At 48.4% G+C, this 25,774-nt stretch overlaps 11 protein-coding genes across 11 annotated transcripts; 5 read left to right on the plus strand and 6 right to left on the minus strand.

The window, feature by feature from the left end:
• Positions 1-2,619: 2,619 nt before the first annotated feature.
• On the plus strand, positions 2,620-4,690 carry BC939DRAFT_465533 (Septin-type guanine nucleotide-binding (G) domain-containing protein). The gene is made up of 8 exons (XM_051557515.1): positions 2,620-2,789; positions 2,871-2,928; positions 3,051-3,182; positions 3,275-3,356; positions 3,614-3,751; positions 3,847-3,964; positions 4,094-4,344; positions 4,463-4,690. The coding sequence occupies exons 1-8, from the start codon at positions 2,781-2,783 to the stop codon at positions 4,557-4,559; spliced, it is 885 nt and encodes a 294-aa protein (XP_051407653.1). The 5' UTR covers positions 2,620-2,780; the 3' UTR covers positions 4,560-4,690.
• A 514-nt stretch (positions 4,691-5,204) lies between these two features.
• Positions 5,205-6,419, minus strand: BC939DRAFT_465537 (uncharacterized protein). Its single transcript, XM_051557516.1, has 2 exons — positions 5,431-6,419; positions 5,205-5,331 (listed from the first exon to the last, which is right to left on the minus strand). The coding sequence occupies exons 1-2, from the start codon at positions 6,217-6,219 to the stop codon at positions 5,254-5,256; spliced, it is 867 nt and encodes a 288-aa protein (XP_051407654.1). The 5' UTR covers positions 6,220-6,419; the 3' UTR covers positions 5,205-5,253.
• Positions 6,420-7,411: 992 nt separating this feature from the next.
• Positions 7,412-11,279, plus strand: BC939DRAFT_507290 (coatomer WD associated region-domain-containing protein; the record flags this gene model as incomplete). The annotated part of the gene is made up of 10 exons (XM_051560871.1): positions 7,412-7,429; positions 7,604-7,720; positions 7,817-7,853; positions 7,978-8,207; positions 8,297-8,782; positions 8,875-8,974; positions 9,079-10,378; positions 10,465-10,688; positions 10,791-11,074; positions 11,166-11,279. 10 exons carry the CDS (start codon positions 7,412-7,414, stop codon positions 11,277-11,279), a joined length of 2,910 nt encoding a protein of 969 aa, XP_051407655.1.
• On the minus strand, positions 11,053-11,645 carry BC939DRAFT_465543 (uncharacterized protein). Its single transcript, XM_051557517.1, has one exon. The coding sequence runs from the start codon at positions 11,622-11,624 to the stop codon at positions 11,403-11,405; it is 222 nt and encodes a 73-aa protein (XP_051407656.1). The 5' UTR covers positions 11,625-11,645; the 3' UTR covers positions 11,053-11,402.
• A 584-nt stretch (positions 11,646-12,229) lies between these two features.
• On the plus strand, positions 12,230-14,735 carry BC939DRAFT_465545 (uncharacterized protein). The gene is made up of 5 exons (XM_051557518.1): positions 12,230-12,494; positions 12,672-12,773; positions 12,904-13,068; positions 13,402-13,415; positions 13,554-14,735. The coding sequence occupies exons 2-5, from the start codon at positions 12,700-12,702 to the stop codon at positions 14,384-14,386; spliced, it is 1,086 nt and encodes a 361-aa protein (XP_051407657.1). The 5' UTR covers positions 12,230-12,494; positions 12,672-12,699; the 3' UTR covers positions 14,387-14,735.
• Positions 14,736-15,590, minus strand: BC939DRAFT_465547 (uncharacterized protein). The gene is made up of 4 exons (XM_051557519.1): positions 15,435-15,590; positions 15,187-15,244; positions 15,002-15,085; positions 14,736-14,918 (listed from the first exon to the last, which is right to left on the minus strand). Exons 1-4 carry the CDS (start codon positions 15,450-15,452, stop codon positions 14,875-14,877), a joined length of 204 nt encoding a protein of 67 aa, XP_051407658.1. The 5' UTR covers positions 15,453-15,590; the 3' UTR covers positions 14,736-14,874.
• On the plus strand, positions 15,573-17,712 carry BC939DRAFT_428711 (uncharacterized protein). The gene is made up of 5 exons (XM_051553211.1): positions 15,573-15,791; positions 15,925-16,047; positions 16,195-16,332; positions 16,442-16,828; positions 16,932-17,712. The coding sequence occupies exons 1-5, from the start codon at positions 15,693-15,695 to the stop codon at positions 17,628-17,630; spliced, it is 1,446 nt and encodes a 481-aa protein (XP_051407659.1). The 5' UTR covers positions 15,573-15,692; the 3' UTR covers positions 17,631-17,712.
• Positions 17,713-17,739: 27 nt separating this feature from the next.
• BC939DRAFT_428712 (uncharacterized protein) lies at positions 17,740-19,417 on the minus strand. The gene is made up of 4 exons (XM_051553212.1): positions 19,037-19,417; positions 18,712-18,950; positions 18,117-18,558; positions 17,740-18,009 (listed from the first exon to the last, which is right to left on the minus strand). The coding sequence occupies exons 1-4, from the start codon at positions 19,268-19,270 to the stop codon at positions 17,851-17,853; spliced, it is 1,074 nt and encodes a 357-aa protein (XP_051407660.1). The 5' UTR covers positions 19,271-19,417; the 3' UTR covers positions 17,740-17,850.
• Positions 19,418-19,546: 129 nt separating this feature from the next.
• On the minus strand, positions 19,547-20,682 carry BC939DRAFT_465551 (uncharacterized protein). Its single transcript, XM_051557520.1, has 3 exons — positions 20,493-20,682; positions 19,772-20,393; positions 19,547-19,677 (listed from the first exon to the last, which is right to left on the minus strand). The coding sequence occupies exons 1-3, from the start codon at positions 20,524-20,526 to the stop codon at positions 19,656-19,658; spliced, it is 678 nt and encodes a 225-aa protein (XP_051407661.1). The 5' UTR covers positions 20,527-20,682; the 3' UTR covers positions 19,547-19,655.
• Positions 20,683-20,710: 28 nt separating this feature from the next.
• Positions 20,711-22,266, plus strand: BC939DRAFT_415999 (uncharacterized protein). Its single transcript, XM_051553004.1, has 4 exons — positions 20,711-20,886; positions 20,988-21,290; positions 21,369-21,669; positions 21,780-22,266. Exons 1-4 carry the CDS (start codon positions 20,787-20,789, stop codon positions 22,213-22,215), a joined length of 1,140 nt encoding a protein of 379 aa, XP_051407662.1. The 5' UTR covers positions 20,711-20,786; the 3' UTR covers positions 22,216-22,266.
• BC939DRAFT_327010 (uncharacterized protein) lies at positions 22,262-23,310 on the minus strand. Its single transcript, XM_051551555.1, has 2 exons — positions 22,792-23,310; positions 22,262-22,687 (listed from the first exon to the last, which is right to left on the minus strand). The coding sequence occupies exons 1-2, from the start codon at positions 23,018-23,020 to the stop codon at positions 22,308-22,310; spliced, it is 609 nt and encodes a 202-aa protein (XP_051407663.1). The 5' UTR covers positions 23,021-23,310; the 3' UTR covers positions 22,262-22,307.
• Positions 23,311-25,774: the final 2,464 nt, after the last annotated feature.

Consider the following 25,774-nt stretch of genomic DNA (forward strand, 5'->3'; position numbering starts at 1 on the left):
TCGCTGCGCCCAGATGGTCATTCGCTCAAGTCCTGCTTCGGATCGGACTATGCTAGGATCAATGTCAGTGTCCATATCGCTGCTCCTGTGATCGGTCTCCGGTTTTTCATGACGACTAGCATTACCGCTGTTGCTATCCTCCAGAATGGCCGTACTATTGCCATTCGCGGCTGTCGATGGCGAAATCGTCGTACATTTCGGGGTCATGCTGGTCAAGTGCTTCTTGTTCGTGTGGGTCATGTTGACGAGGCTATTTTTAGCCAAACCATGTTGTCGTTGTTGCCCATGTCCTTCATGTCCTTGACCACTGTTGTTGTTATTACTGTTATTGTTGTTGCTATTGTCGCTGTCGCGTGCAATGGCTGTCTTTGTCCTCATGGCAGTATCTTTTTTTACAGTTGATGATGATGAGGTAAGGACTCTTGCTGCTCTGCCCGTCGCTGCTCTGGAAACTATAGCAGTACCAGAACTTACAGTAGCACTGGTACTGACATTGGCGATAGTCGAACTCTTACGGCGAAATCTCCTCGAAGGATCGTTCTCAATTGCAGCTTCCAAATATGCGTTTCTCCTTGCCATGGCCCTGACCATTTTTTGCTCGAGCTCATCACGCGCCCTGTGCTGTCGTAGCTCCTGCTGCGTGCGCTGTCGATGGACCACGCGCTGGACATGATCGACCCGCTCTCCTGCAGATAGTCGACGCTCCATCAAGAAATGTGTTCGACTTCTGGCTGCTGACTCGGTTCGTTCCCACAGTCGCTGCTCCAACTCCCACATGTATTGACGGTACTGCTGCTGATCCAGCTTGAAAACATTGTTTCGGTCATTGTTGTCATCATCGTAATCTATGTCCTCGTCCAGAGTATCGGCCTCGTCAAGCGACATGTCGGATGCATCCATAGGGAGCGGCTGTTGCAGCTGCAGCTGTTGGCGCTGTCGGAGACGCATACGTCGACTCTGCATGTACTTTTTGAGATGGGCTCGACGAGCCTCCGTGTTGAAAGGTTCGAATCCGGCTGAGTAGTGCTCGCTCAGCGGATCATGGGTGGCCGTATGGTAACTGAGGTAGGCCGAGTGAGAATTGGTTGATTTCATAAGACCATGTTTGCCTCTGACTCTGGAAGTGGCAGGTCGTCTCCAGCTCATACAATAGTTGTTGCGGGAGCGAGAGGATGGGTGACGATGCTTGCTTCTGGAAATGGAGAAGTGTTTGAAGATGGCGGTGGTGTGGTGGAGCTGCTGCGGCTGCAGTGGTTTAGTGTCGCTGGACGAAATGGTGGCAACATGTTGGCTTCCCAATGTGCCATTTTGTTGAGCGATAGTAGGGACCCTTGCTGGCGGAAGAGGTTGATTGTGCTCCAGATGGATGAAGCTTGGGACGGCGTTGTAGGCAGGACTGGGCATCGTGCAGGAAGGGGCGGCGACCAGCCGCTGAAGAAACGAGGGGAGAGAAAGCTGCTGTTAACGAGAAGAATAGGGTGAACAAAAGGGGGCTGCTTCATAAGAAAAAGAAGGCAGGCAGGCCAGCTAGAGGGCTAGCAGGGTAGGAAAGTTTGTGCGGGTTGAAAGGAAAAGAAAGAAGAAAAAGCCGCTTGGGCTTGATGCCGATCCCATTCCCTACAAGTCGTTGCTTCGCTATTTGGCCCTTTTGTTCTCATGTCATGTGGCCCGTTGGCACTGCCGTGAGTGGGTGGGTGGGGGGTAGCACTCAGGCCGCTAGTCACTCGTTCTCTCTACATTATGTCAATATGTCCATATGTCCATGCCATGCTGCTTCGCAATGTCCTTATGCATCAGTACCACCTCGTAGTATGTTACACTATGCTTAACCACTGCGCCGATTACAAAATGGCAAAATGAGTAAGGTAACATGGCAATGCTGATGACACCATGGTTCACTTTGAATAACGAACAGGGCAAGGTAATTGGAATCGCAGCCGTTGGGCAGCTGAAGGGGACAGCGTGAAAGACATCCGCGTCTGCACTGAAAGCTACCTTCCTTGTCCGGCATTGATCTACCTGTCCACTATGATCAATTCGATCTGTCCTGAAACAGACACACACGCACCGTAAATCTGGTTGCATGACGCGTTGAAAGATACTTTCCTAGAAATGTAATAGTTGACGCGTGGATTTGAAACCCAGCCCAAGGGGGCGGGAGCCACCCAGTAGGATCATGGAAGCCATAATAAACGCGCGCCTGCTGCTTACCCCATACTCATACCTATACCCAAACGCGCGCATGCACGTTCACAAACAGATAAGATACACGTACACTCCAGGAAAGACAGAAGACTACTATGCAGACAATATATACTATAGCACAGAGGAACATTTTTTCTTTTTGTTTTTGAGCCGTGGAGATGGTGAGCAAGAGACAAAGAAAGAAAAAGAGCCGGAGACGCAAACCAGGAGACAGACAGCGAGGCCTCTGAGGAGACATAGCGAGAAGGGAATAGGAACAATGCTCATGGACCTGCCTGCGTTCTCAGTCGCTGTGCTCGCAATCTATTTTGGTGTCCTTTTTATTATGCGGTGAGGACCCGCGCGTAATGCACTCTAAACGGTGTACGGGGCATTGGGTCTATAGCCACGGATAGCTAATGCATGGTTGCGTCCCTTGCTTCTGCAAACCCTTCCTTTCCTCATCTCCCTTTTCCCTTTCCTTTTTCATTCGTCTTTCAGCTGAGTTGTCATCATCTTGGTCTCTACCCATCAATTATTCATTCCGCAACTCTCGCTTTATTTTACTATTCCGCTTTCCAGCTAGATATCCCATCATGGCTCACGTAAGAACGCAAATGTAACAAGACCAAAGTAAATGAGGTCTCAATGATTTACTCAAGCTCCTCATTTGAATTTCATAACAGCGAATCGGCCGCAGAAAGAATGTCAAGAAGGGATTTCAGTTTACCCTTATGGTTGTCGGTAAGGTGCACAAAATGCCTTGTTTACTAGCTCAAACGATATGTGGTGTAAGCAACTGCTACGCTCTGTTGGTTCATTCAACTCACAACAATCTGAATCATCCGGCGGCGAACAATGAATAGGTGCATCAGGTCTCGGGCGCACGACCTTTATCAACACGCTGTGCGATGCCGATGTTGTTCCCAAGCGAGAATGCGATGAGCCAGAGATGGCCCATATCGAGGAAGGCATCAAGATCAAGCCCTACACTGTCGGTACGTTGAAATGGTATCAAGGACATGCTAATGGCTCTGTGCAACCTATTCACTCATTCATTCTCTGCCTCGCACACGACTCAACAAAATAGAGCTCGACGAGGACGGTGTCAAGATCTCATTGACTATTGTCGATACTCCAGGGTTCGGAGACATGATCGACAACGAGTACTGGTAAGCAAGCAACCCAAGCAGGCGATAAGTCAAACTGTGTTGGATAGAGGACGAGCTGTTGTGCACTGCAGCACTAAGTGTGGTTGTTCACAACGGTACCAGCTAGATAGTCCTTCCTGTCCTCGCTGTCGGCGGTGATGGTGGCAGTGGTTTTTTTTTGTCGTCTTCAAAACAATATGACAATGCGTGGTGGAAGTATGAATCACACTCTGACCGATAGATTTCTTGCTCCTGTGGCGTCCTGGCATTGATATTAGCTTCCAAGAGATCCTTGGATACCTTGAAAGACAGTACGATGACATCTTGTCGGAAGAGTCCAGGATCAAGCGTAATCCACGTTTTCGTGATAACCGCGTCCATGCGCTTCTCTATTTTATTGCTCCTACTGGTCACAGGTAATATTTTAAGCTACGTCCTGGATATCCTTGACGGAAGGTATTTGAGTAATGCTGGCTAATGAGGTTTTTTTTTTTTTTTTTTTTTTCACCAGTCTGCGAGAGATTGATATCGAGTTAATGAAACGTCTGAGTCCCAGAATCAATGTGATCCCCGTTGTTGGCAAGGCCGATACGCTCACGCCGAGCGAGTTGGCAGATTTCAAAAAAAGGGTACGTTTGATGAGAGTGCTTAGATTTTGTGACGAAAATATCAAGCTAAGGCAGCTACCCTAACTAGACTATGTTCACTGTCTCTTTTGTATCCCTTCTCAATGGCAATATCGAAACGCGCATCAACAGATCATGGAAGATATTGAACACTACAACATCCCAATTTATAATTTCCCTTATGATCCTGAGGAGGACGATGAGGAGACTGTAGAGGAAAACAGCGAACTCCGATCTTTGCTTCCATTCGCGTTGATCGGCTGCGAGGAAGAGATCGAAGTAAATGGTCGTAAGGTTCGGGCCCGCCAGTATCCATGGGGTGTCGTTGAAGTCGACAACTCGCAGCATTGTGACTTTGCAAAGCTCAGATTCGCGTTGCTCAGGTAAGCGCAGGACAAAAAAAAAAGTGCTCTTGCCGTGTCTTGCTTTGCCTGCTTTTTCGTCTATAATTTCACATCTAATGATAATGTGCTTGGTCCTACTGTTTATTGGTTATTATAGCTCGCATCTGCAGGATCTTAAAGAGATCACTCATGACTACCTCTACGAGAACTATCGTACCGAGAAGCTGTCGCGTGTTGAGGATGAGTCGGAGTAGGTAAACTACCACAATCAACGACCACGATTTGTCGCATCCTCAGCAGCCTTTAGAAATACCTGCTGTTATTTTCTTTGCGTATTAAAGGAAATGAATATCTGTCATTTTTGAACGATCAGAGGACGCAAACGATTTTTTTTTTTGTTTTTTGTTTTTTGTTTTTGCTGATGGTCTACCACTCTTTTTTTTCTTGTTCGCAATGCTTTATGGTTATTTCTTGAAGGAGCGAGTCCGTTCTTGAAGAGAAGCATGCAAGGCTGAGAGAGGAGCACACGCGGAAGGAGGAAGAAAAGTTGCGCGAGGTCGAGCAGAAGGTGCAGCGGGGACTGAAGACGAAGCAACAAGAGTTATGGGTAAAAGAGCAGCAGCTCCAGAGTCTTGTATTTGGCCAAGCTCAATGATAACGGGGCATTTAAGGCAGTCTGGATTGATGAGTTTTAAAGAGCTATTCAGGAGCGTCCACGCCACGTTAATCAGTGTCAATGTCCCTTTCCATTTTACTTCGGCATCTGTATCGTTTTACCCGCACGTTAATACCGACTCTATAAAGCTCCTCACGCAGTATTTTTGCCTGAAACTGTATACATAGTTTGCTGTGAACAGTTCATAGACATTTCATGCTTTGCATCACAAAAATACAATATCCTTTGTTACATTCTTTTATTGCAGTACCTGCGAGATGGGAAAAGGTACGTTAAATGATTGATAAGGTAGGAAGATGCGGCCGAATCTTTGGGAACAGCTTGTACGCGTTTTTTGTCGTTTGATTAATCTACAAAAAAAAAAAAAAAGGCAGATGGCATAGGTAGAGCATTTTAGATCAACGCGCAACAAAGCATTTGCATTCGCCAATGCAAAATCAATAGCTTACCACAGTCTCCAGATCCACGTTCTTGATGCGTGCGATCTCCTGCGCCGCGTAACAAAGATTCGAGGGTACGTTGCTCACGCCCTTCTCTGGTCCCAGACATGGTGTATCGGATTCGAGCAACATCAACTCCAATGGCACCTCCTCGACCAGCACCTGCTGCTGTGGCGTCCTGACTACACTAGTCGGTATCGAGAAGTAATATCCCAATGCCAACCCTCTCCGTACATACTTCAATTGCCCGTCGAATGCGTGCAGAACTACGTCCTTGGCATCGAGTTCTTCCAACAATGTGATCGCATGATGCCCTGCACTTCTTGAATGCACATTCAGCGGGAGATGGTTCTGGATCGCAAACCGGACCTGGCGCGCAAAGACTTTACGCTGTTCCGTCTTGACGTCCTCTTGAGTCTTTAGTCGTATCTGGTTGTTGTGTGGGGAGTTGAGGACCGGGAGTGTAAAATCGAGCCCAACCTCGCCGATACCGACAAGGCGCGAGATATTATCCTGCATGAATTCAAAGACGCCCTCGAGGTCGGACTCGAGTACGGATCGGACACCGATGGTTGCGCCGTCAGCATCGCGGAGGGGCTGTGCTGGGTGCAGACCCGCGCAGGGAAAGAGGAAGTTGGGGTGTTGAACCGATAGGCGGACGATATGGCGGGCGTCGACGAGGGTTTCGGAGACGGAGAGAATTGAGGTCAGACCGGCGGCTTTGGCGCGTTGGAATAAGGGGGCGATGGATTCTGTGGGGATGGTGGGAGGGTATATGTGAGCGTGGCAGTCGATCATGGTGAAGAGGAGGTTGAGAATGATGAATGAAAGGAGCGAGGGATGAAGGCTGAAGGCGATCTTTCAAGGATGGAGGTGGAGAAATAAAATGATGTGACTGGAGTTCAGAACGTGCATGTCAACTCTTCGTCGCCTTGTACGCTCACTCTTACGCTCGCTCACTTGCTGGTTCTTCGTCCCAAGTCCTTAAAATGTAAGAGGGAGAAGGGGGTAAGAGGCCACGAACCTACTTCTCTATGTGTCTACCACACATCAACCTTTTAATTACCGTACGCTGAGTAATTCAAACACGCTTTGAATGTTTATCGCAACACGTCAATTGGGCCGTGGGAAAGTACTCCGCAAACTATGTTCGCATGCCAGTGGCATGTGGCCATTGGATCATTGTTCTTTTCTCAATGCAAATTGGAAAAACATGTACCAGATATCGAAGTATGGCAACAGGCGAATCAGGCCAATTGTTCGCATGCTGCTTGCTGGTCCTTTGCTGGGCGCCCTATTGGTAGTATAGTCTCGATAGCGCTGGAGCATATATTCGATTCCCCTTCTTCCGTTTTCCTCTTACTGGTTCTGCAGAAACCCGGGTACAATCGTACTACGCTTCACGTCCTCACCCTCAGCAAACTGTACGTCTTTGTCGTAAGATCGAAGGATAAGCAGGAAACCCCCTTTTTATCTGACTTGAGCCTTGCTTTTCGCTGCATGCAGTAGAATAATACGTGCTCATGCCGTAGGTATGCTGTATGCTGCGCCACATACATGATGTGCTCTGACCGTCAGGCATCCAGGGCAAACTGAGGTTGAGACCATTCAAATCACCTGACACTAACGCGCTTGGAAGTTCAACATCATCTCGCCTCGGCGCAAGCGGTCCTTTCATCACCTCGCCTTACTCTCATCCTCGTCTTTGCCTGTCATCTTCGCTACTCTACCCCCGCTACCCTTGCGCACGTCCTTCACTGTCAACCCACCCGAGTGTCACTCGTGAAACCGTCGCTCCATCACCTTTCAGACCCACACACACTTTGGTCACCATGGTAAAGCCTGATCTTTTTTGTCGCCCACTACATGTAGAATAATCACCCAGTTTGCAGCGCGGAGGAATGCAATCCGTTATTATAATTAAATTTGCAAGGCATATAACCGCGTTCGTTTTTCCCGTTTATTTATGAATTGTGGTTGTTACTAGGGTATGAAACTGGAAATCAAGGTACGTCGACTTTTACATCCTTGCAGCATCCATAGGCAACTATTAGATATGGGTCAAAGCATGGCTTTCGTTTCCAGGCCATCATTCAGTATCAGGAAATACATAATAATCGCGCACTTGTTGTGGTTGTCCCCTAACGCAAACGAGACCTATGTGGATTATTGTGCCTTTTAGAAAAAGATGATGGCTCACTCGGAGCGAGTAAAGTCCATGGACTTTCATCCGACCGAGCCATGGTTGCTTGCCAGCTTGTACGATGGCCATGCTTACATCTGGAACTATGAGACTCAGGTACGTCGCTATGGCTTAACGAATCTATGCTATTGCTGGGTCAAGGAAAGCGGACTGATACAATCGAATGAACTATATACGTGTCAATACAAATAGGCCTTAGTCAAGACCTTCGAAGTCTCGGATCAGCCAGGTACGGAAGAAAAGACGTTTCTATATAAACCAATTGAGGGACGACAGATAGAACGTAACATCATTGCTTGAGCTGCAGCAACGTATCACTAAAACTGACGTTGCGATATCTCATCTACTAATAGTCCGCGCCGCCAAATTCATCGCCCGAAAGAACTATGTGATTGCTGGATCGGACGACATGCAGCTTCGCGTATTTAACTATAACACGCACGAAAAGGTCCACAGCTGGGACGCCCACAACGACTACGTTCGGTGCATCGCTGTCCATCCTACTCAACCATACGTTCTCTCTGGCTCGGACGATATGACGATTCGCCTGTGGGACTGGGAAAAGAACTGGAGGTGCATGCAGGTGAGAACGCGCTGCCTCTTTTTATGGATCGCCATTCATGAAAGGGCGCTGATCTCACTAGGCCACGGATTCATTTGTTGAATATATAGACATTCGAAGGCCACACGTACTTTGTGATGTGCATTACGATCAACCCCAAGGACACCAATACCTTTGCATCGGCCTGCGTCGACGGATCAGTCAAAATCTGGTCACTTGGATCAAGCGTCGCCAACTTCACTTTGGATGGGCATGAGAAGGGCGTGAACTGGGTTGATTATTACCACGGCGCGGAAAAGCCCTATCTGATCACGGCCGGAGACGACTCTCTTGTCAAGGTGTGGGACTATCAGAACAAAACTTGCGTTCAGACATTGGAGGGCCATACCCAGAACGCGACCTTTGCTGTTTTCCATCCGGAGCTACCCATCATCATTTCGGGTAGCGAGGATGGCTCGGTCAAAATCTGGCATGCCAACACTTATCGGTTGGAGAACACCCTGAACTATGGACTCAACCGCGCCTGGACTATTGCCTACAGTCGCTCTTCCAACGACGTCGGCCTGGGATTCGATTTAGGATCTGTTGTCATTAAGGTAAGGAGAATAAACGCGGACGCTTCAATAGAAAGAATTGATATTGAATCGCGCCAAATACTAAAAGAATTCATTGTATTGTTCAACACTAGTTGGGACGTGAGGAACCAACTGTGAGCATGGACAGCGGAGGGAAAATCATCTGGGCCAAGCACAGTGATATTCAAACAGCTAATGTGAAGGCCAGCATTGGTGAGTGTGCTGAGTTCCAGAAAGAAAAAGAAAAGTTTTGTCCGCAGAATGATTTGTCTCAATACTGATAATATGTCATTCAAATACCCATGTTTTTTTATTAGGCGACGAAATTAAGGATGGAGATCGTATTCTATGCGCGGCCAAGGATCTCGGAAGCTGCGAAATCTATCCTCAAACATTGCAGCATAGTCCCAATGGTCGATTTGTCGTTGTCTGTGGCGATGGTGAATACATCATCTACACGGCCCTCGCCTGGAGAAACAAGAGCTTCGGACATGCACTGGAATTTGTTTGGGCATTGGATTCGAACGAGTATGCCGTCCGCGAATCAACATCCAAGGTCAAGCTGTTTAAAAACTTCAAGGAGAAGCCTAACCTGATCCGTCTCAACTACTCTGCAGAGGGCATCTTTGGCGGAACGCTACTCGGAGTGAGGAGTGCCAGTTTTCTAAACCTGTACGATTGGGAGACTGGAAATACCGTTCGTCGCATTGACTGCGAGCCCCAGAATGTTTACTGGTCTGAGACAGGAGATTTGATGACAATTGCGTGCAAAGACAGTTTTTACGTTCTGCGCTACAACCGTGAGGCGTATTCTCAATTTGTAGAGGCTGGAGGTCAAGTTGGCGAGGAAGGAGTGGAGGAAGCCCTGGAGTTTGTCATAGAGATTCCGGAGACTGTTCAGACGGGAAGCTGGGTCGGAGACTGCTTCATCTACACCAACACGTCCAACCGACTGAACTATCTGGTCGGTGGTCAGACGCAAACGATCGCACATTTCGACAGCGCTCACTATCTCCTTGGCTACATCCCACGCGACAACCGACTCTACCTTGTGGACAAGGATGTGAATGTGATTAGTTACGCCATCTCATTGTCGGTGATCGAGTACCAGACAGCAGTTCTCCGAGGCGATATGGACACTGCAGCGGTCCTGCTGCCTCGTGTGCCTCACGATCAACACAATAGGATTGCAAGGTTCTTGGAGGCTCAGGAACACAAAGACCTTGCACTCGAGATCTCGACGGATCAGGACCACAAGTTCGATCTGGCGATTCAGCTTGAGAGACTGGATCTTGCTGCTGCGATTGCTAGAGAGGCGGATTCGGAGCCTAAGTGGAAGATGCTCGGCGATTGTGCGATGGATAAGTGGCGCATCAACCTGGCAGAGGAGTGCTTTGTTCATGCGGCGGATTTGAGCGGACTTTTGCTGATTTATACGTCGAGTGGAAATGCCGTGGGAATGAAGCGGTTGGCAGAGATGGCCAAGTCAGCTGGAAAGAGCAATATTGCGTTTGCTTGTTATCTCAGTTTGGGTGAGATCGAAGGTTGCATCGACATCCTGATTGAGACCGAGCGGATCCCAGAAGCGGCTCTGTTGGCCAGGACATATCTTCCAAGGTAAGAAAACAATGTTTGTTTGTGCGCGATTGTTAAGGTGATTATGTGTTCTTGTACTGACTATGTTCTTCTCTGCTGCAACACAGTGCTGTGCCTCGTATTCTCAAGCAGTGGAAAGAGTCGCTTGTGGCAGCTGGCAGGACCAAGACTGCAGAAGCGCTCGCGGACCCAACAGAGTATGAGGACCTGTTTCCGGATTTGCAATACGGTCTTCAGGCTGAGGAAGCCATCAAGGCGGCGAGAGTGGTCCCTGTCCCAGCTAGCTCCTACCCTCAATGGAAGGAGCATCAATACCGCGACATTATCAGTGGTAAGTACACTTCCTCTGTATTTCTTTTCCAACTGTTATCGACCCACTGCTGTTGAAGTTGTCTAACAGGATTGCTCCTTCCTCTGTTGATTGCAAGAATAGATTTCAAGTCTGGACATGGATTAATGGGATTTTCAGCACCAGCAGAGGAGCACATCTTTGTGGAATCTCATGGCAGTAGCAACAGTCCAACGCAGACGCACTCGACAGACCTGTCTTCATCATCGCCTCGCTTTGTGAACGGAAGTGTCAACGGCAGTGTGAATGACGATATCTCTGCACCAAGACCTTATCCATCTCTGGTGGAGGAGCGCTTGGATACCATCAGCGACAACATGAGCTACATGTCGCTGGAGGTCAACACCACCGGGACCGGATCCGTTAGGGTAAGTGCTAGTGATTTTTCAAGGTGGACGAGCGCGGATTCGTTCACTGTTGTCACAAGTGTTAACCGTTTTATTTGGACATGCTGTGTAGGGCGATTTTGACTTTGATGACACATCAAGCTTGGTGACCTCGGACCATGACCGGATTGTGATGCAAGAGATGAATGCGGCCAAGGAAGAGAACGCCTATGAGAGCCTGATTTAAAGAAGCGGACGCAGAGATAGAAAAGCTATGGGTTGTGAGAAACAGAGAAGTAATATACAATATAAGAAAAAAGCCAGTAAGAGATTGTTATTCATCTTGCATTCTCCATTGAAGAAATGAGCCCTAGATGTTTGAGCTCTGATCCTTTGTACGACCAAGAAGGTTTGAATTGCATTTATGAGCTTTCTCTAGGTTGATCCTGAGGGCAGACATTGACCGGGTCAAGGAACGGAGGCAAAGAGAGAGAGACGAAGAAGGCAAAAAAAAAACGCGGGTACACGCGTACACAAACAAACAAACAAACAAAACCTGGTGGAACGATAATGATGCCATTCCCGCGAGCATCCCTAGGATGGATGGAATGATATGGACTGTGAAGGAGAGTGGAAGGCGGGAGGAGAGCCTTTAAGACATCGATGGATAGAGTGAAGGGAAAAGGCACGACGCGCTAATCAATGAGTAGTGACGCATTAATGTATGTCGATTTAGATACAGGTTGAGAAGTAATACTTGTGTCCAGCAGGACAACCGATTCCTTTCAGCGAATCAGGGGAGGCATGTTCAGTTTGGTGGCAATTGTGTGCCTGGACGGGAAAAAAGGGCAAGAAAGACGAATGGATGGACAGAGAGAGATGGGGGGCAAGCAATACGTCATTCTGTCCATGGACATGGGCAAGAAAGAAAGAAAGAAATAAAGAGAGAAAGAAAGAAAGAAAGATTCCCTGTTTCTGCTGCACCTTGAGAGTACTTAGGAGAGTGACAGTTGCTGGCCTGTATTGTAGTTGAGCCCAATGCAATGTGGCTCTCTCCTTCATTCGGGACTATATAGCGAAAAAGATGCTACAGTGCAAAGTCTAATCGTCAGCCAGCTCACAGGCAGCGTAAGTAATCCTACAGCACACCGCACCAGTCTACCCGCGAAGAGAGTAGGCTGCTTGCTGTAGCTCCCATTCGTTCATTCGTTCATTCGTTCATTCGTTCATTCGTTCTCGCCTCATCTCAATTCTCATCCCTCTCATTACCTCTTTTCTCCCTTCTTCTCCTCTCTTTTCTTCTCTTCTCTCTTTCTTTCTTCTCTCAAATTCCCTTCCGTCCCCCCTGGCATTTAATTAATTATTATCCCCTGTCCCCCTCGGCTACATATACCCCTCCTCAAACATATCCCTCAGCCGTTACGATTCTTCGTCTATTCCTCGTCTCATACATTCATAACCTGTAACGTCTTTCTCTTTCCTCCCTTCCTCCCTCCCTCCCCATTCCAATGCCCTGAGTGCGTATATACCTGAGTGATTAAACGATTTTGCTGACCAAGACTTCCTCCCTTCCTCTTCTTTCACCCTTCTCCTCCATACAATCAATATACTTCCAAACTGCTTTCTTCCTCACTTGAAGAAAAGCACCATCGCAATAACTATTCAACATGTCCTGCGACTTGACTGATCCCGCTATCCTCGAGGCCTACAATGAGATTGTCAGTGGCACTCCTACCAACTGGTAACACAAACAAATTCCATTCATTATGTTTTGTTTCCATGGATTCTCCTGGACACCGCTTGGAGCGTCCCTTGCCGCGACATAAAGAAAGACCTCCTTACACCTTAGCTTCCTTCTCTTCTTCCTTCAGGCTAATCCTTGGATACCATGACACAAGGGACAAGATCTCGCTTTACTCCAAGGGTTCAGGCGGACTCGAGGAACTCAAGGCCAACTTGAAGGAAGAAGTCCTTTATGGCTTTGTTCGCATTGAGGACCGATTCGCTCTCCTAGCTTATGTCTCCGAGCAAGTCAGGTACGGTATCCGCAGCGCGTTTTTTTTTTTTTTTTTCTGTTGCTGCCTGGCAGTTTAGTGTAGAAGTTGGGATGCCATCTTTATTCTATTTGATTGCGTTTGAATGTCCGCTGGGTAATTTTCTAACATGAGGTGACCGGAACAATTGTCTGTGCAACGATGATGGAGCGGAAGAGAAGACAGCTGGACAAGGAGGCAAAAAAGCTGCTCTACGAATAATTTGTCTTTCAAACAACAATTGGCTGCTCACATCTGTCCATCTTACTTTTGACGCTATAAACATGCGTTGCGCCATAACTATTACCAACCTGCATCCATGGACAACTGCACCAGTGGTCTTCGTCGCGGTAAGCAACAGCATTCATCGCTTGACAAGATGTGCTTAGCGCACCGCAATTGCTAGCATAACTCTTTTTTTTTGTGCCTCCTTCCCTATCCCTGCTAATGTTATTTTCTTGTAATCTCCCGATGTGACACAAAATTAGCGCGCGCATTGGTCCATGGAAAAGCTGTGGGCGCCCTGTTCAAGAGCAGCCATGTCCAGATCAACTCATCCAGTCTCGCAGAGCTTACCGAGGACAAGGTCCGCGCGCGTCTCGGACTGGTGGATGGACCACTCACACCAGAACCCTTGGGCTCGCCTGAGATTCCCTCCTCTCCAGCACCTGTCCCTGCCCCTCGTCCTACCACGCCTATCTCCCCTGCGACTCCTTCTGCAGTTCAAGAGGTCTCGAGCCCTGTACGTGCAGCGTCGCCTGGCATGTCCACACCTCGCACGGAGCGCCAGCTCGAGATCGAAGCAGCCGAGCGTAAGGCTCGCGAGGAGATGGAGCGTCAGAAACAGTCCGAGATTGCCAAGCGTCAGAGAGAGACACAGGAGCGTGAAGCGCGTGAACAGGAGCTCCAGGCACAGAAGCAAGCCTCGGAGCTGGAGCGTCGTCGCAAGGAGGAATCGGACCGGATTGCACGTGAGGCCATGAAGAAGCAGCTGATCGAGATGGAACGACTCCGTGGGTCGGGTCTCTCGGGATATATCACGATCCAGAGCTCTGGGTCGCCGTACTGGAGACGTCGGTTCTATGTGATGCGAGGACAGATTGTGGCCTTTTACAGGGATGAGAATGATCGACAACCGGTGTCGGAGATGCGGCTAGGTGGACGGGTCACCAACATTGAGGACGCGTCGTTGGACTGCCTGATCCCCAACTCTTTCCGAGTGGATCTGTATATGGGCGAATCACATCTCTTCTTTAGCGACACCTCCAAGGATAAGGAGTTCGCCATTGCTGGGTTCATGAAGTGCAACGAATCTGCTTAAAAAAAAGAAGGGTTTATGATATGTTTATTCACCATTCTTTCCATTCTCCCTACAACTGATATTCTTACCCTGATCATAATACAACAATACCAAGGGAACCTTTCTCCTCCCCTTCCCTCCAGCGAAGATAACAAATCTACTATCACATTTTTCTTGTACGACATCTAGTCTTGCCCATTCTAATAAAAGCAGCCAGCCGAGTGCAATCGATGGTGCGTGAAGTCGAAGTCGATCCGATATCAAATTTTGGTGGCAACCTCCTATTTGAATGCAAAGAATATCATGTTCAATTGGGTCAATCCTGTCTGGCCAAGGCACTGGTGAATGAAAATACAATTCTGCGTTCTAAAGACGGATGTAGGAGGGGGTCTAATTTATTTCTGTTTTCTATCGCACGCCGTACATCGCCTTATCGGCTCTTCCATGCTATGCCATGAAACTCATGATTGGTGATATGTTCGCCCCTTTCCTCCTGTTTTCCCTTTCCTTTAATCCTCATATCCTGATGGGGGGTTGCGAGCGCGGTTGGGCACTAGTTAAGATAAAAAGAAATGGATCCTGTTAGGATTCTAGTCCTGCGTAAGCATTTCAAGAGTACAATGCACTGAGCCTTACAAGGATAAGTGTCAGGGATGCGAGCAGGGCTGATGTAGCCGCTGTTCTTGCGGATAGCAGGGACACCGACAACCAGGACAGGTCCTAGTGATAGAGAATAGCATCATTTTTTTTTTTTTTTAGTATCCAGTCCGCAATGGATCATTAAAGTAAAATAATTTACTGTTGATTTTCGTAGCCCTTACCGATGGCAGCGACAACGAAACTGACAAAGATGTATGGGTTCTTGTTGGCGGATTGTTTCTATTAGGAGCGTTGTTGCAATATGTGGATAGTGTCAAGACGTGAATAAGAGTTTGGTTTCCGATTTCTCTATTTTCTCTATTATCCAGGTTCCGTTTGAACACTGATTCCAATAGAATGCGTTTGCTGAGAAACCGACAGTATCGGGTCCTGATCCTGAGGCATTGTCCTGTTGCTAAAGCCGACCTACAAGATATTGGAAGACCATGGCGCGAAAAGTGGTGTGAGAGGAGAGAAAGGGAATGGGAATGGGGATGGGGATTGGATCAATTCTAATGGGATCGGAATCTCATTCCCTTTCTCTTTCCCCTCCCCTCAAATGACGTCGCCTCCTCTTACGATGATGGGAAATAAAGGGATAGAGCATTTCACTTAGACTGTCCGCCTTTTCAATTATCCTTGTCGTTTTGATCCCATACAGCAACACTTTCTTCTGCCTTTCAGGACCATGGATCCCTCAAGGAAGCGATCAACAGCGGCAGATCTGCCCTTGCTCGTTGCAAAGGCAAAGCGGAAGCGTCCCAACGACAACCAGATCTCATCTAAGGCACGCATCTATTCATCAGTCTTACACAGCTTCGCTTTGATTGGTTCTAAACAGGATGGCGCGTTTGCCTGCTCTTACTCTGTCAGAAAGGTCACTAACCCCACTTCCGTTCTCATTTCTCCCGCTAATATAGATCGAAGCAATTGTCCCCGAGTCGAAACTGTACACGGAGCTACTGGACTTCGAAAAGAAGCTGGATGCTACTATCATGAGGAAACGTCTGGACCTACAGGAGACACTCAACAAACCTGTTAAGGTACATCCGCAGTACTGGGCTATAGGTGCAATTTTTTGACAAAAAGAGACAACGATCGCAACTGTATGGCGCGTCATCGATGCATGAAGGTCTCCGCAACTTACAGTGGAAGCGACTATGTGTCTTTATTGGTACTCCTGTATTTAGATCAAGCGTACACTTCGCATCTTTATCTCAAACCTCTCACACGACCAGGACGCGCCAGAATCCGAGGATGATGAACCGCAGCTGGACAAGGGGCCCACACCTTCATGGACACTCAAGGTCGAAGGACGCCTCGTCGATGTACGTTTACCGTACGCATCAATTGCTCTTTATTCCTTAATATCATCCATCTATGTCTACCCTTTTCAGCTTTATAACACGCCATTTCCATAATCCCCGGGCTTTATAGGAAGCAAACGCATCAGCGTACAAAAACAGACAGACAAGCCGAAAGTTTTCAAGTTTCTTCAGATCAGTGATGATTGAGCTGGATCGCGACTCGAACCTGTTTCCGAACGGCAATTTTGTAGAATGGCATAAATCGCCCAACCAGGCGGATGTCGATGGATTTGAAATCAAGCGACACGGGGATGAGAACGTCAAAGTCCGGGTTATTCTTCATGTCGACAACTCTCCAGAGCGTTTCAAATTGAGCCCCGAGTTGGCGGATGTGCTGGCGATCGATGTGGAGACCCGTCCGGGAATTATGCTGGCGCTGTGGCAGTATATCAAGTTCCATCAGCTGCAGGATCCTGAAGACAAGAGGAATATCAACTGTGACCAGAAGCTTGCAGCAGTAAGTACTACTTTACTGGGAGACCCTAGATGAGAACAGCCTTGCATTTGGGGGACGACTGACATTTTTGTATGGCATTCTTTTCGTGATCTTTATTTTTTAGTTGTTCAACCAGCCAAAGATCTCATTTCCAGCACTCCCAGAGCTGATTGGACGCTTCTTGTCGCCCCCAGATCCTATCGTGCTGGAATATACCGTCCGGATTGACAAGCCCTATCACCTCTCATCATACTGCTACGATCTGGACGTGGAAGTCGACGATCCCCTGTTCAAGAGCAAGATCTCTTCTTTGCTTTCATCCACATCCCTCAATGCGGCTACCAACAGCCTGCCGAAGCAGATTCATGCGCAAGATGAACAAATCATGCAGTACATTCAAAGCATGCACAACTCGAAAACAAAGCGCGACTTTTTACTACGGTTCGCGAACGACCCCGCAGACTTCTTGGATCGATGGGTGGCCTCTCAGAGCAGGGATTTGGAGGTCATCCTGGGCGAGTCGCATGTGAACCTGGAGGAGCAGAGACGGTCAGAGTTCTATAATCAGCAATGGGTCAACGAGGCAGTTTTCCATTACATGACCGCCAAGAACCAGAAGAAGCTGCAGGAACTTTTGAGTGGAAACCCTCAGCCGGTCCCGAGCGCGCCTGCAGTGAACCCTCAGCAGCAGCAACAACAACAACAGCAGCAACCACAGCCAGGCATGATACCGGCAGGAGGACATCCGCCACCACATCCTCAGCAGCAACAGCAGTTCCAGCAGCAAGGCATGGCTCCTGGTCATCCTGGTGGGCGGTTTTAGACGCGCTGCTGTCAAAGTGTGCTGTCTTTCTCAGCTGGCATCTCCCTTTCTTTTCCCCCAATAAACCAAAGTAATATATGACAAATGTGAGGTGTATTATGCAAAATTATCGCTTTTGTATATATATATTTGAAGATGATGGTAGCGAAGGTGGATGTGATTGTGAAATAGACGTCGATGAATGATTGATGGTGAGTGCGCATATGTGCGCATGTATTCTCTAGCTCATTTCCTCGTCTTCGTCATCTTCGTATTCAATTTTGCCGCCTTCAGGCTCTTCTAGCTCTACTTCTGGTCCAATAACCTGAACGATGGTTTCCAACAGTTCCTGGGTATGTTGCAGTAACGGCTCGTCTGTTGACTCTGTTGCATGCCACAACTATGATAAAAAAATAATAATAATAAAGACGAGCAGATTAGATATGCCTCTAATTGTGTTCACATACCACAAGCAGGGATCTCTTTGCCAAGCTTTCGTTTGACTACCTTTACGCATGCGTTTAATGCCTCACGAGCATTCTCCAACTGTTCCCTCCTCTCCTCCTCCGCGTTCTGTACAGACTCATCAATCTCCTCGGCCGCAATATAATTCGCCCATCCAAACAAATATAATGTATCCGGGACCTGATCGTTCTCCTCGATCAATCCGTTCAGGACCGTGAATGCCTCGTCGTACATGGCCGTCTCCAACAACAATTTGACTAGCGCTAGACGAGTCTCGTAGTCTGGTGTGAGACCATCATCCTCTGTCGGATCCGATCCCAACCAAAGAGCGAGTCCCTGTGCGAGTGCAGCCTTGGCCTCGTCCATACGCTGTTGACTGAGACGGACGGAGGCCAGGGTCTGATAGGTCTCTGGAGTAATGGGCTCGATTTGCATGGCTTGTGCGAGGTAGGATTCGCATTGGGACTCTGCGTCTGGCTCGAAGCTGAAGTGAAAAACAGGGGAGGAGAGAGGGGGACAAGAAGCAACGCAGATCAGATTTGATTTCCTTGCGTCTGAAATAAAAAAAATCCCCTTTTCAGCGATCCTAAACTTGTTAACGATTCCAGTCGTTCGTTCCTTCCTCTTTCTTCCTTACCAGCAATCAGTGAGGTAGATATCGGTCATGGAGCAAAGTGCGGACGAGATTTTGCTCGAAAGTACCAGATAATCGCTTCCTTTGGTCAAATCAATTGGCATTTTGGAACGCTCTTCCATCATGAGTTTGACGCCCTGTTGAAAGTACGAGATCGCCTCCAGTTGCTCGGACATTTGACCCAGGTACATGAATTTGGTGTATCCTGTGTTTGGCTGAAGCTTCACGCATTCCAGGAAGTGCTATAGTGGCCGAAAAAAAAGCGCGTGAGAAGGATGTAGGGTGAATGACATTCTACTTGTCTCCTTGCAACAACATTGTTGTTTACCTGCTTGGCCTCGCTGAAGAGTTCCAACTCAACCTCAATCGACCCCGCGGCTTCGAGTGCATTCAGATTCTGGGGCTCCATTTGAAGTGCACGCATGACAAACTGGTGAGCGAGTTCGAACTCGAAACGGTCGACGGCCTGGTTGGCTTGGGTGAGGAGGTCGCTGACAGTGTAGGTTAGTGCTCCAGAGCCACCGGACCGTGTTGTGACCTTTGACCGCTGGAATTTGCCCATACTGTGGATATATCGTGTGTGAGAGAGAAAGAGAGAGAGAGAGAGAGAGAGAAGTCAGAGGGGAGGGGAGGCGGATGGAAGAAAGAACAATGACCGAGGACAAGAGATGCAATTGAATGAACACGGGCTCGTTCCAGGACAAGGGCGACTCAATAAGTAAGCTTTTTTTTTTTTTTTGTAAAGCCGAAATGTGAAAACAACCAAAGCCACCGTTCCTTTGTCGCAGAACTTCAACTCCTCCTGTGTTGTGGAAAGCGGACGCGAATGTTTCGACAACACCGCTTTTGCTGATGAAGAGTATCTTTAATGGTACATTGTTTCGACTATTTTACAAGAAAAATGATTGTGTGGAATTCTGGACGGAAAACGTCCTGTGAGTGCTGCTTCAAATAGTGAACTTCATGCACCTATTGCAAGAAATTGATAAGAATAAAAAGGCATTTCAATAAATACACGAACAATTATTTTCATCCGCAGCATACCCCCACCCCAGAGACGTACCTGGTGTCTTCGTGAGTTTTCAAACACTTGAGATCGCAGTACCGCATTCCGCAACGGCTGCATCGATAAATACCCTTCCATCCGCACACTGAACAAAACTGTCGGGACGGGTACCGACTAGTTCCCATGGCCGCAGTGACATACGTCGGTACCGGACTCTGGCTATTAAATAGTCCTGATTCTTCTAGCAGCTGATTCAGCGGCTTCCGAGGCAGCACAGGTTTTCTATGACCGAGCATTGACGCCGGCGTCCCGCTGTTCATATTGCCATTCATATGTGGAGCATTGTTTCCTGATGCATGACTGCTGGATTGGTTCTTTTTGGATCGACTTCCTGAGAGCGGTCCCGAGGTTTTAGGACTCAATGCGACTGCGCCTGGTCCAACTGTCCCGACAATACCACCGACAATAGATCCTACTGCTGGACTGAGTGGTGGTAGAAGACCCAGGGGATCTAGATTGGTGTGAGTCAAAGAAATGGGGCCCTGTGCAGTGGCGGCAGCGGCGGCAGTGGCGATTATAGCCTCGTATTCGTTTAGAGCTACATAGTTGTCGCGCTCGAGAGAGTCGAGGTGGTGTCTGAGCTGACGCTTCCGTGCTTCACCGTCTAGCACCTTGGGTACTATAGTTCAGAGATGCATTGGGTAAGTATATACTGTAAGAGATCCTGCGGTCGGATCAGTCCAAGTCGATCGATGCAGCGATGGGATGATGCACACACCTGCTTTGGCACCGCGGTCTGGTTTTCTTGACATGAATGCGGGACGTCTTTTTGTTGGTGGTGAGAGGCGTGTAGATCACTTTAAGAAAGCGAGGCATAGGAATGAAAATAAGTTCCCACAGGGCCAGTTGAAACAAATAAGCGCAGCCTATGAGCCTACGGAATGGTGAAAAAGGTGGGCGGTTGCGACCAAGTGGCGGATCCAATCGCCTTGCAGCCTTAAACGTAAGTTCCCCTCTCTCTTTCTCTGCTCCTCATCTTTTCCTCTCACGCTGTCCACCATCAACCTCCACCATGGCTCCATCTCTCATGAAGGTCTTCACCTCAACCTTGTGCACCACTATGCACACGCCGCAATACGAGTTCCTCTCCGGCGCAGAAACCCAGTATTATGGTAAACCACCAAAACTGCTTTTTCCCCTGAAAATCCATTTTCTCTTACGTGTACGTAGCCCAATGCCAGCTCAGCGACTGAAATTGCACCTCCTGCTATAGAGAGTCCCCAGCGTCGCGAAGCGATCCTCCAATATCTCGAATCCCACCCGGAGTCATTCGAGATCACAGAAAAGACCAACGATTATGGCTACGAACCCATCAAACGCGTCCACAGGCAAGACTTTCTAGATTATCTCGAGCACGCGTACGAGGAATGGATCCAGGAAGGCGGTCATCCGAACGGCGTCTTGCCTGCGACAATTCCTCACTACAAAGTTGCGCGTCTTGGAAAACAGAAGACGTCCAATTGTCTCGCGAAATCTGGAGAGTACTGCTTCGACCTCTCCGCTGTGATCACCAAAGGTACGGGCGATGGTCAAATGGTCAAATATGCACGGACAGCTTGTTCCCTCTAACGTATATTATGCATTTGCTTTATAGATACATTCAGGGCAGCTTGGAACGCTGCGCAGGTGACTCTGACAGCGACCGAGGAGCTCGTGCAAGTCGGTGACGAGTTCGAGAAGAGCCTCGCCACTGGAACAGTATCCCGCAGTAATCCTCCTGGACTGTACGCGCTGGTGCGTCCTCCTGGGCACCATGCTCAATCGGACGTCTGCGGGGGTTACTGTTTCATGAACAATGTTGCCATTGCTACACAATGGTTGATCGATCAGCCTGGTTTGAGGGGCAAAGATGGTGGACCTAAGAAAATTGCCATCCTTGATATCGACTTTCACCAGTAAGTCCGCAAAAAGTCATGAGAAATGGGTCTTATAAAGATATTTATAATTGCTTTTTTTCCTGACGCGTGCTATTTGGTTCAATCTTATATATTTATATATTTGTTAGTGGAAATGGCACGCAAGAGATCTTCTACACCACCTCAAACCCCCTCTACACATCACTTCATACTCAGGATGATTACCCATACTTCACCGGATCAGCACTCGAGAAGGGTGAGGGCGAAGGCCTGGGCTTCAACATTAACATTCCCCTACCGCAATCGACCACTGACGACGAGTATCTGGAGACGCTCCAGTCGTTGATTCAGCAACATGTTATACCATACAATGCTGATTACATTATTGTATCCCTTGGAGTCGATACCTACAAGGACGATCCTATCGCCGGATTCTTGGTCACTTCTGAGGTCTACCCGAGAATCGGACGGGCCCTTCGTGAAATTGGATTACCGACATTGTTTGTCCAGGAAGGAGGATACTGCATCGAAAAGCTGGGAGTGAATGTTGGAGGCATCCTTCGCGGCTTCTTGGGTCAGATGTAGTATGGAAAAGGGTCCAATATGGTTTTTGAATGCTACAGAAATAAAGCGCTTTATGTGTATTTATTATAGTCATATGTGCTTCTTCGAGCAACCTAATTGCTGCGCTGCTGCTGCCGAAGAAGGTCCAGTAGCTCCTCATGCTTTTTGTCAGCCTCCTGTTGCAACCGCTTCAGACTAGTCTGAAACTCCTCTTCCATTCTCTCTAAGCGTCGTTCAATATCCTCTGTTCTTTCTGATGTCGCTGTGGCCGCCAATGTCGTAGGCGCTGCCCTATCGAAGAGTTTCACCAGATTTGGTTCCTTATTAGAAGTCGATGACAGCGATGTAGTCGTCATCGTTGTTGTAGGAGTGATAGGAGCGATAGGCACCGGTTTAGAGTTCCCGAAGTATTTATCGTGGTACTTTTGGACCTCTTTAGCCGTTGTCGTGTAGTAAATAACGCTTGGGAACCAGTGATGCGTTCTTCGGAAGCCTACCATGGCGAGAAATAAAGGGGAGGGTATGGTCAGGCAGTAGAAATATGAATGATGGAAACTGGTTTTTCGCCGTTTGTATTTTTCATTCCGTTCTGCTTACCTGGGACATGAAAGGACATGTTCTCGGCTTTCTCCGCATAATGAAACCGGTTCTCATACCATGTGAGGCGCCAGCTGTCGTCACCTGTGTTGAAGGCAACGTTGATCAGGGCAATCAAGACGTTCAGCATTAAAATAACGGTCAGGAAGAAGTAGATGGCCATCATGATGTGGAAGGCCGTGTCGTCCGACGCAAACTTGTCGCTCACAGGATCCAGGCGTCCGCCCATGAAGAAGTAGGTCGCCGACAGCGCTTTTGCAAACGGACGTGGGAAATCGGCCGCTTGGGTGCTGTCGCCTGGCGAAGCGTTGGCCCATAAGAGATGCACGAACGCGTGCGTAAATGCAAAGATAGAGGCCGCAAAGATAATGAAGAAAACCTTAATCTTCTTCACAACACTCAGAATGATGGTGACAATGTTGCACACACTCTTGATCACTCGCAGTTCGAACAGCTATGAGAAACGAATAAAGAGAAGAAAGGGCGATATCCCTGTTAGAATCCAAATGAAAAACGTCAATAGAGAACCACAAGTAGCGCCTCCCTTACCAGATGCAAGTAGATCACCAGGATGGTGAAACTGAATGCCCTGGAGTTACTCGATGCACTCTCTAGCGCATTTTCAGCCAGCTGAATTACACTGGACGCGAGTGGAAGAACGAAGACGCCTATGTCCACGTAGTTATAGGGGGAGGTGATATATTCCATAGGGCTCATCATGAATTGCAGGAACTCGAGCCAGATGAACACGGACGCGACGACAATGATGGCGATAAATGCGCCCTGGAGTTGGTAATCTTTTTGATACACTTGAAACATCGTCGTAATCAGCACTAGGAGGTAATACATGCACTGGAATACGAAGCGGGCGACCCAGTACCACCCCGCAAACGTGTTCCTGTATGGATAGAAATATGCGCGCGTTAAATAGAGAAAATAACAGCCACTTCGTATAGCATTCATAACGCGTCGTGGATTTACCGAGATGATATGGCACACACTTACCATTTGTACTCAAGGAGAGCCGCAATCGCTGGGTTGTCTAAGAACTCGGGCATGAAGGCGTGTGGACGGACATAGCGATATCCTTTCGGCTTGGCCTTCCAGAACAACATGGCTGCCAAAGACTTCCACCAGATCGTCTTATCGCCCATCTTGACCTTTGCTGTCTCTATCGCCCACAGCATATCGAACGTTGCGACATAGACCTCGCCAGTGTACTTGCTCGCATCCATTTCGTCCCAGCTTGTTTTTTGCTGTGATGGAATCAGCCTTTGTGTCTGGAACACAGGCTGTGAGCACTTCTCGATGGGTATCGGTTCTGGGTTGGGGGTCAACAGGCGACGGATCGTGGGCGGAGAGCACACTAGGGAGCGGTTAACCACGTATGTATGAGATTTCTTGCTCGTTGGTACAAAAGCCATCTTTCGCATTGCATCCAAGGCTAAATCGGGTTGCTGTTCCATCATCTCTGGAAGCGCTTCAATCACAGGAGAAAGAAAGCCAATGTCGCGCTCGTGCTTGGCTGTATTGGCACAGTAGTCGATCAAAGTCCTGGCGAGAGCGAGGTAGACCGCACGGGTTCTGGCAGCCTCGAGAACAGACGATATGGGATTAAACCTCTTGCCAATAGGCCCTCTTGGGACCCACGAGCGTTCGGGGGCATTGTATGCCAGAAGGTCCTCAAGAAAGAGACCATACCCGCTCCATTCTTCTGCTGCCTTTGATTCAAGGATCCGTTGGATGACACTATGTGATCGATCGGACGGGTCTGGGTAACTGTTAATGTGCCGAATGGCGTACCGTAACAATGCTTTCCGGTAGCTCTCGTCGGCCTTGCTGTATAGACCAATCATGAATGGAACGCTGTTGATGCAGGCCTCGGCATGAACTGGATCCGAAAGGGTTGCTTCCGAAAGTTCGATCCAGGTACCAGCTATGGCAGCGTTACCAAAGCAACCTTCTCCGTCATTGAAATGAACAGTCTGACCGTGGCAGCAGACGTTCGCTTCCGGCATTCGGTCATACACGAGTGATGTCTCCTCCTCGAGAGGAATTGACTTCATGAGTAGGAGCTCGCAAGCCGAATTCTGCGGGTCGGTCGGCAGCTTCCACAGCTGAAGGTAGAACCCGCCCTCGATGATGAACCGTGTCCTGCATGGGAGAAAATACGCAGCGCTCTGCTCGCCGTATCTACCGTAATGGAAAATTTTTTGAATAACGCGTTCATCCGTGAACGAGTCTGGATCGGTCATTGCCAGGAGCACAGCCTTAGTTGTGAGATCCATCTGTCCTTGCCAAAGTGCTGGCTGATCCAGGTACAGGTTGTCAGAGTCATAAAACTGCAGTCTGAACTGCAGCCCGGAGGGCGAGGTACACTCCTGAGGCCGATCGTTTAGCAGCCGTCGCCCCATTTGACATTCCTCCTCGCAACGGCGCTCGACAGTACTGACGATGCTGGGATTTTTAACTCTGGCGTAGACTACAGATTGTTGCAATGGCTGGACTGTGATCCTAGACCCGTGGGTGAAAATGATTACGTCCGTCATGCTCGTGCGTTGCTTCTCTTCCTCGGTTTTCAGAACCGCTTGAACGACTGCCACGTCGCAATCGTTTGAACTAGGAATGAAGACGTGTCTGTTTGCCTCATTTATGTTTGATGGAGTCGTCAGTATTGCGGGACGCTCATCCAGGTATATCAGGATCTGCCGTCCTTGGTCCACAAATAGGACCTTCTTGACCGCTGAATGAAAGTTCGAGCGCTGCGGTTCCAGTGAAGTCTGCGAGTGTAACATATGAATATACGCATGGGCACCCTCTGTAACAACTGCCATAGCTCCGTCGGGCGAAAAGGCAACGTGACTCTCATCATCCGCCAAGTCTCGTATGAAATCCGAGACGTGTTCTCCGGTCTGCAGATTGAATACCGTAAACACCATGGCTGTCCTCCACGCACATAGCGGGCCTTGTAAACTCTCGACCA

This window comes from Gamsiella multidivaricata (assembly GCF_025024155.1).
Source record: "Gamsiella multidivaricata strain RSA 2152 chromosome Unknown BC939scaffold_90, whole genome shotgun sequence".
NCBI lineage: Eukaryota > Fungi > Mortierellomycota > Mortierellomycetes > Mortierellales > Mortierellaceae > Gamsiella > Gamsiella multidivaricata.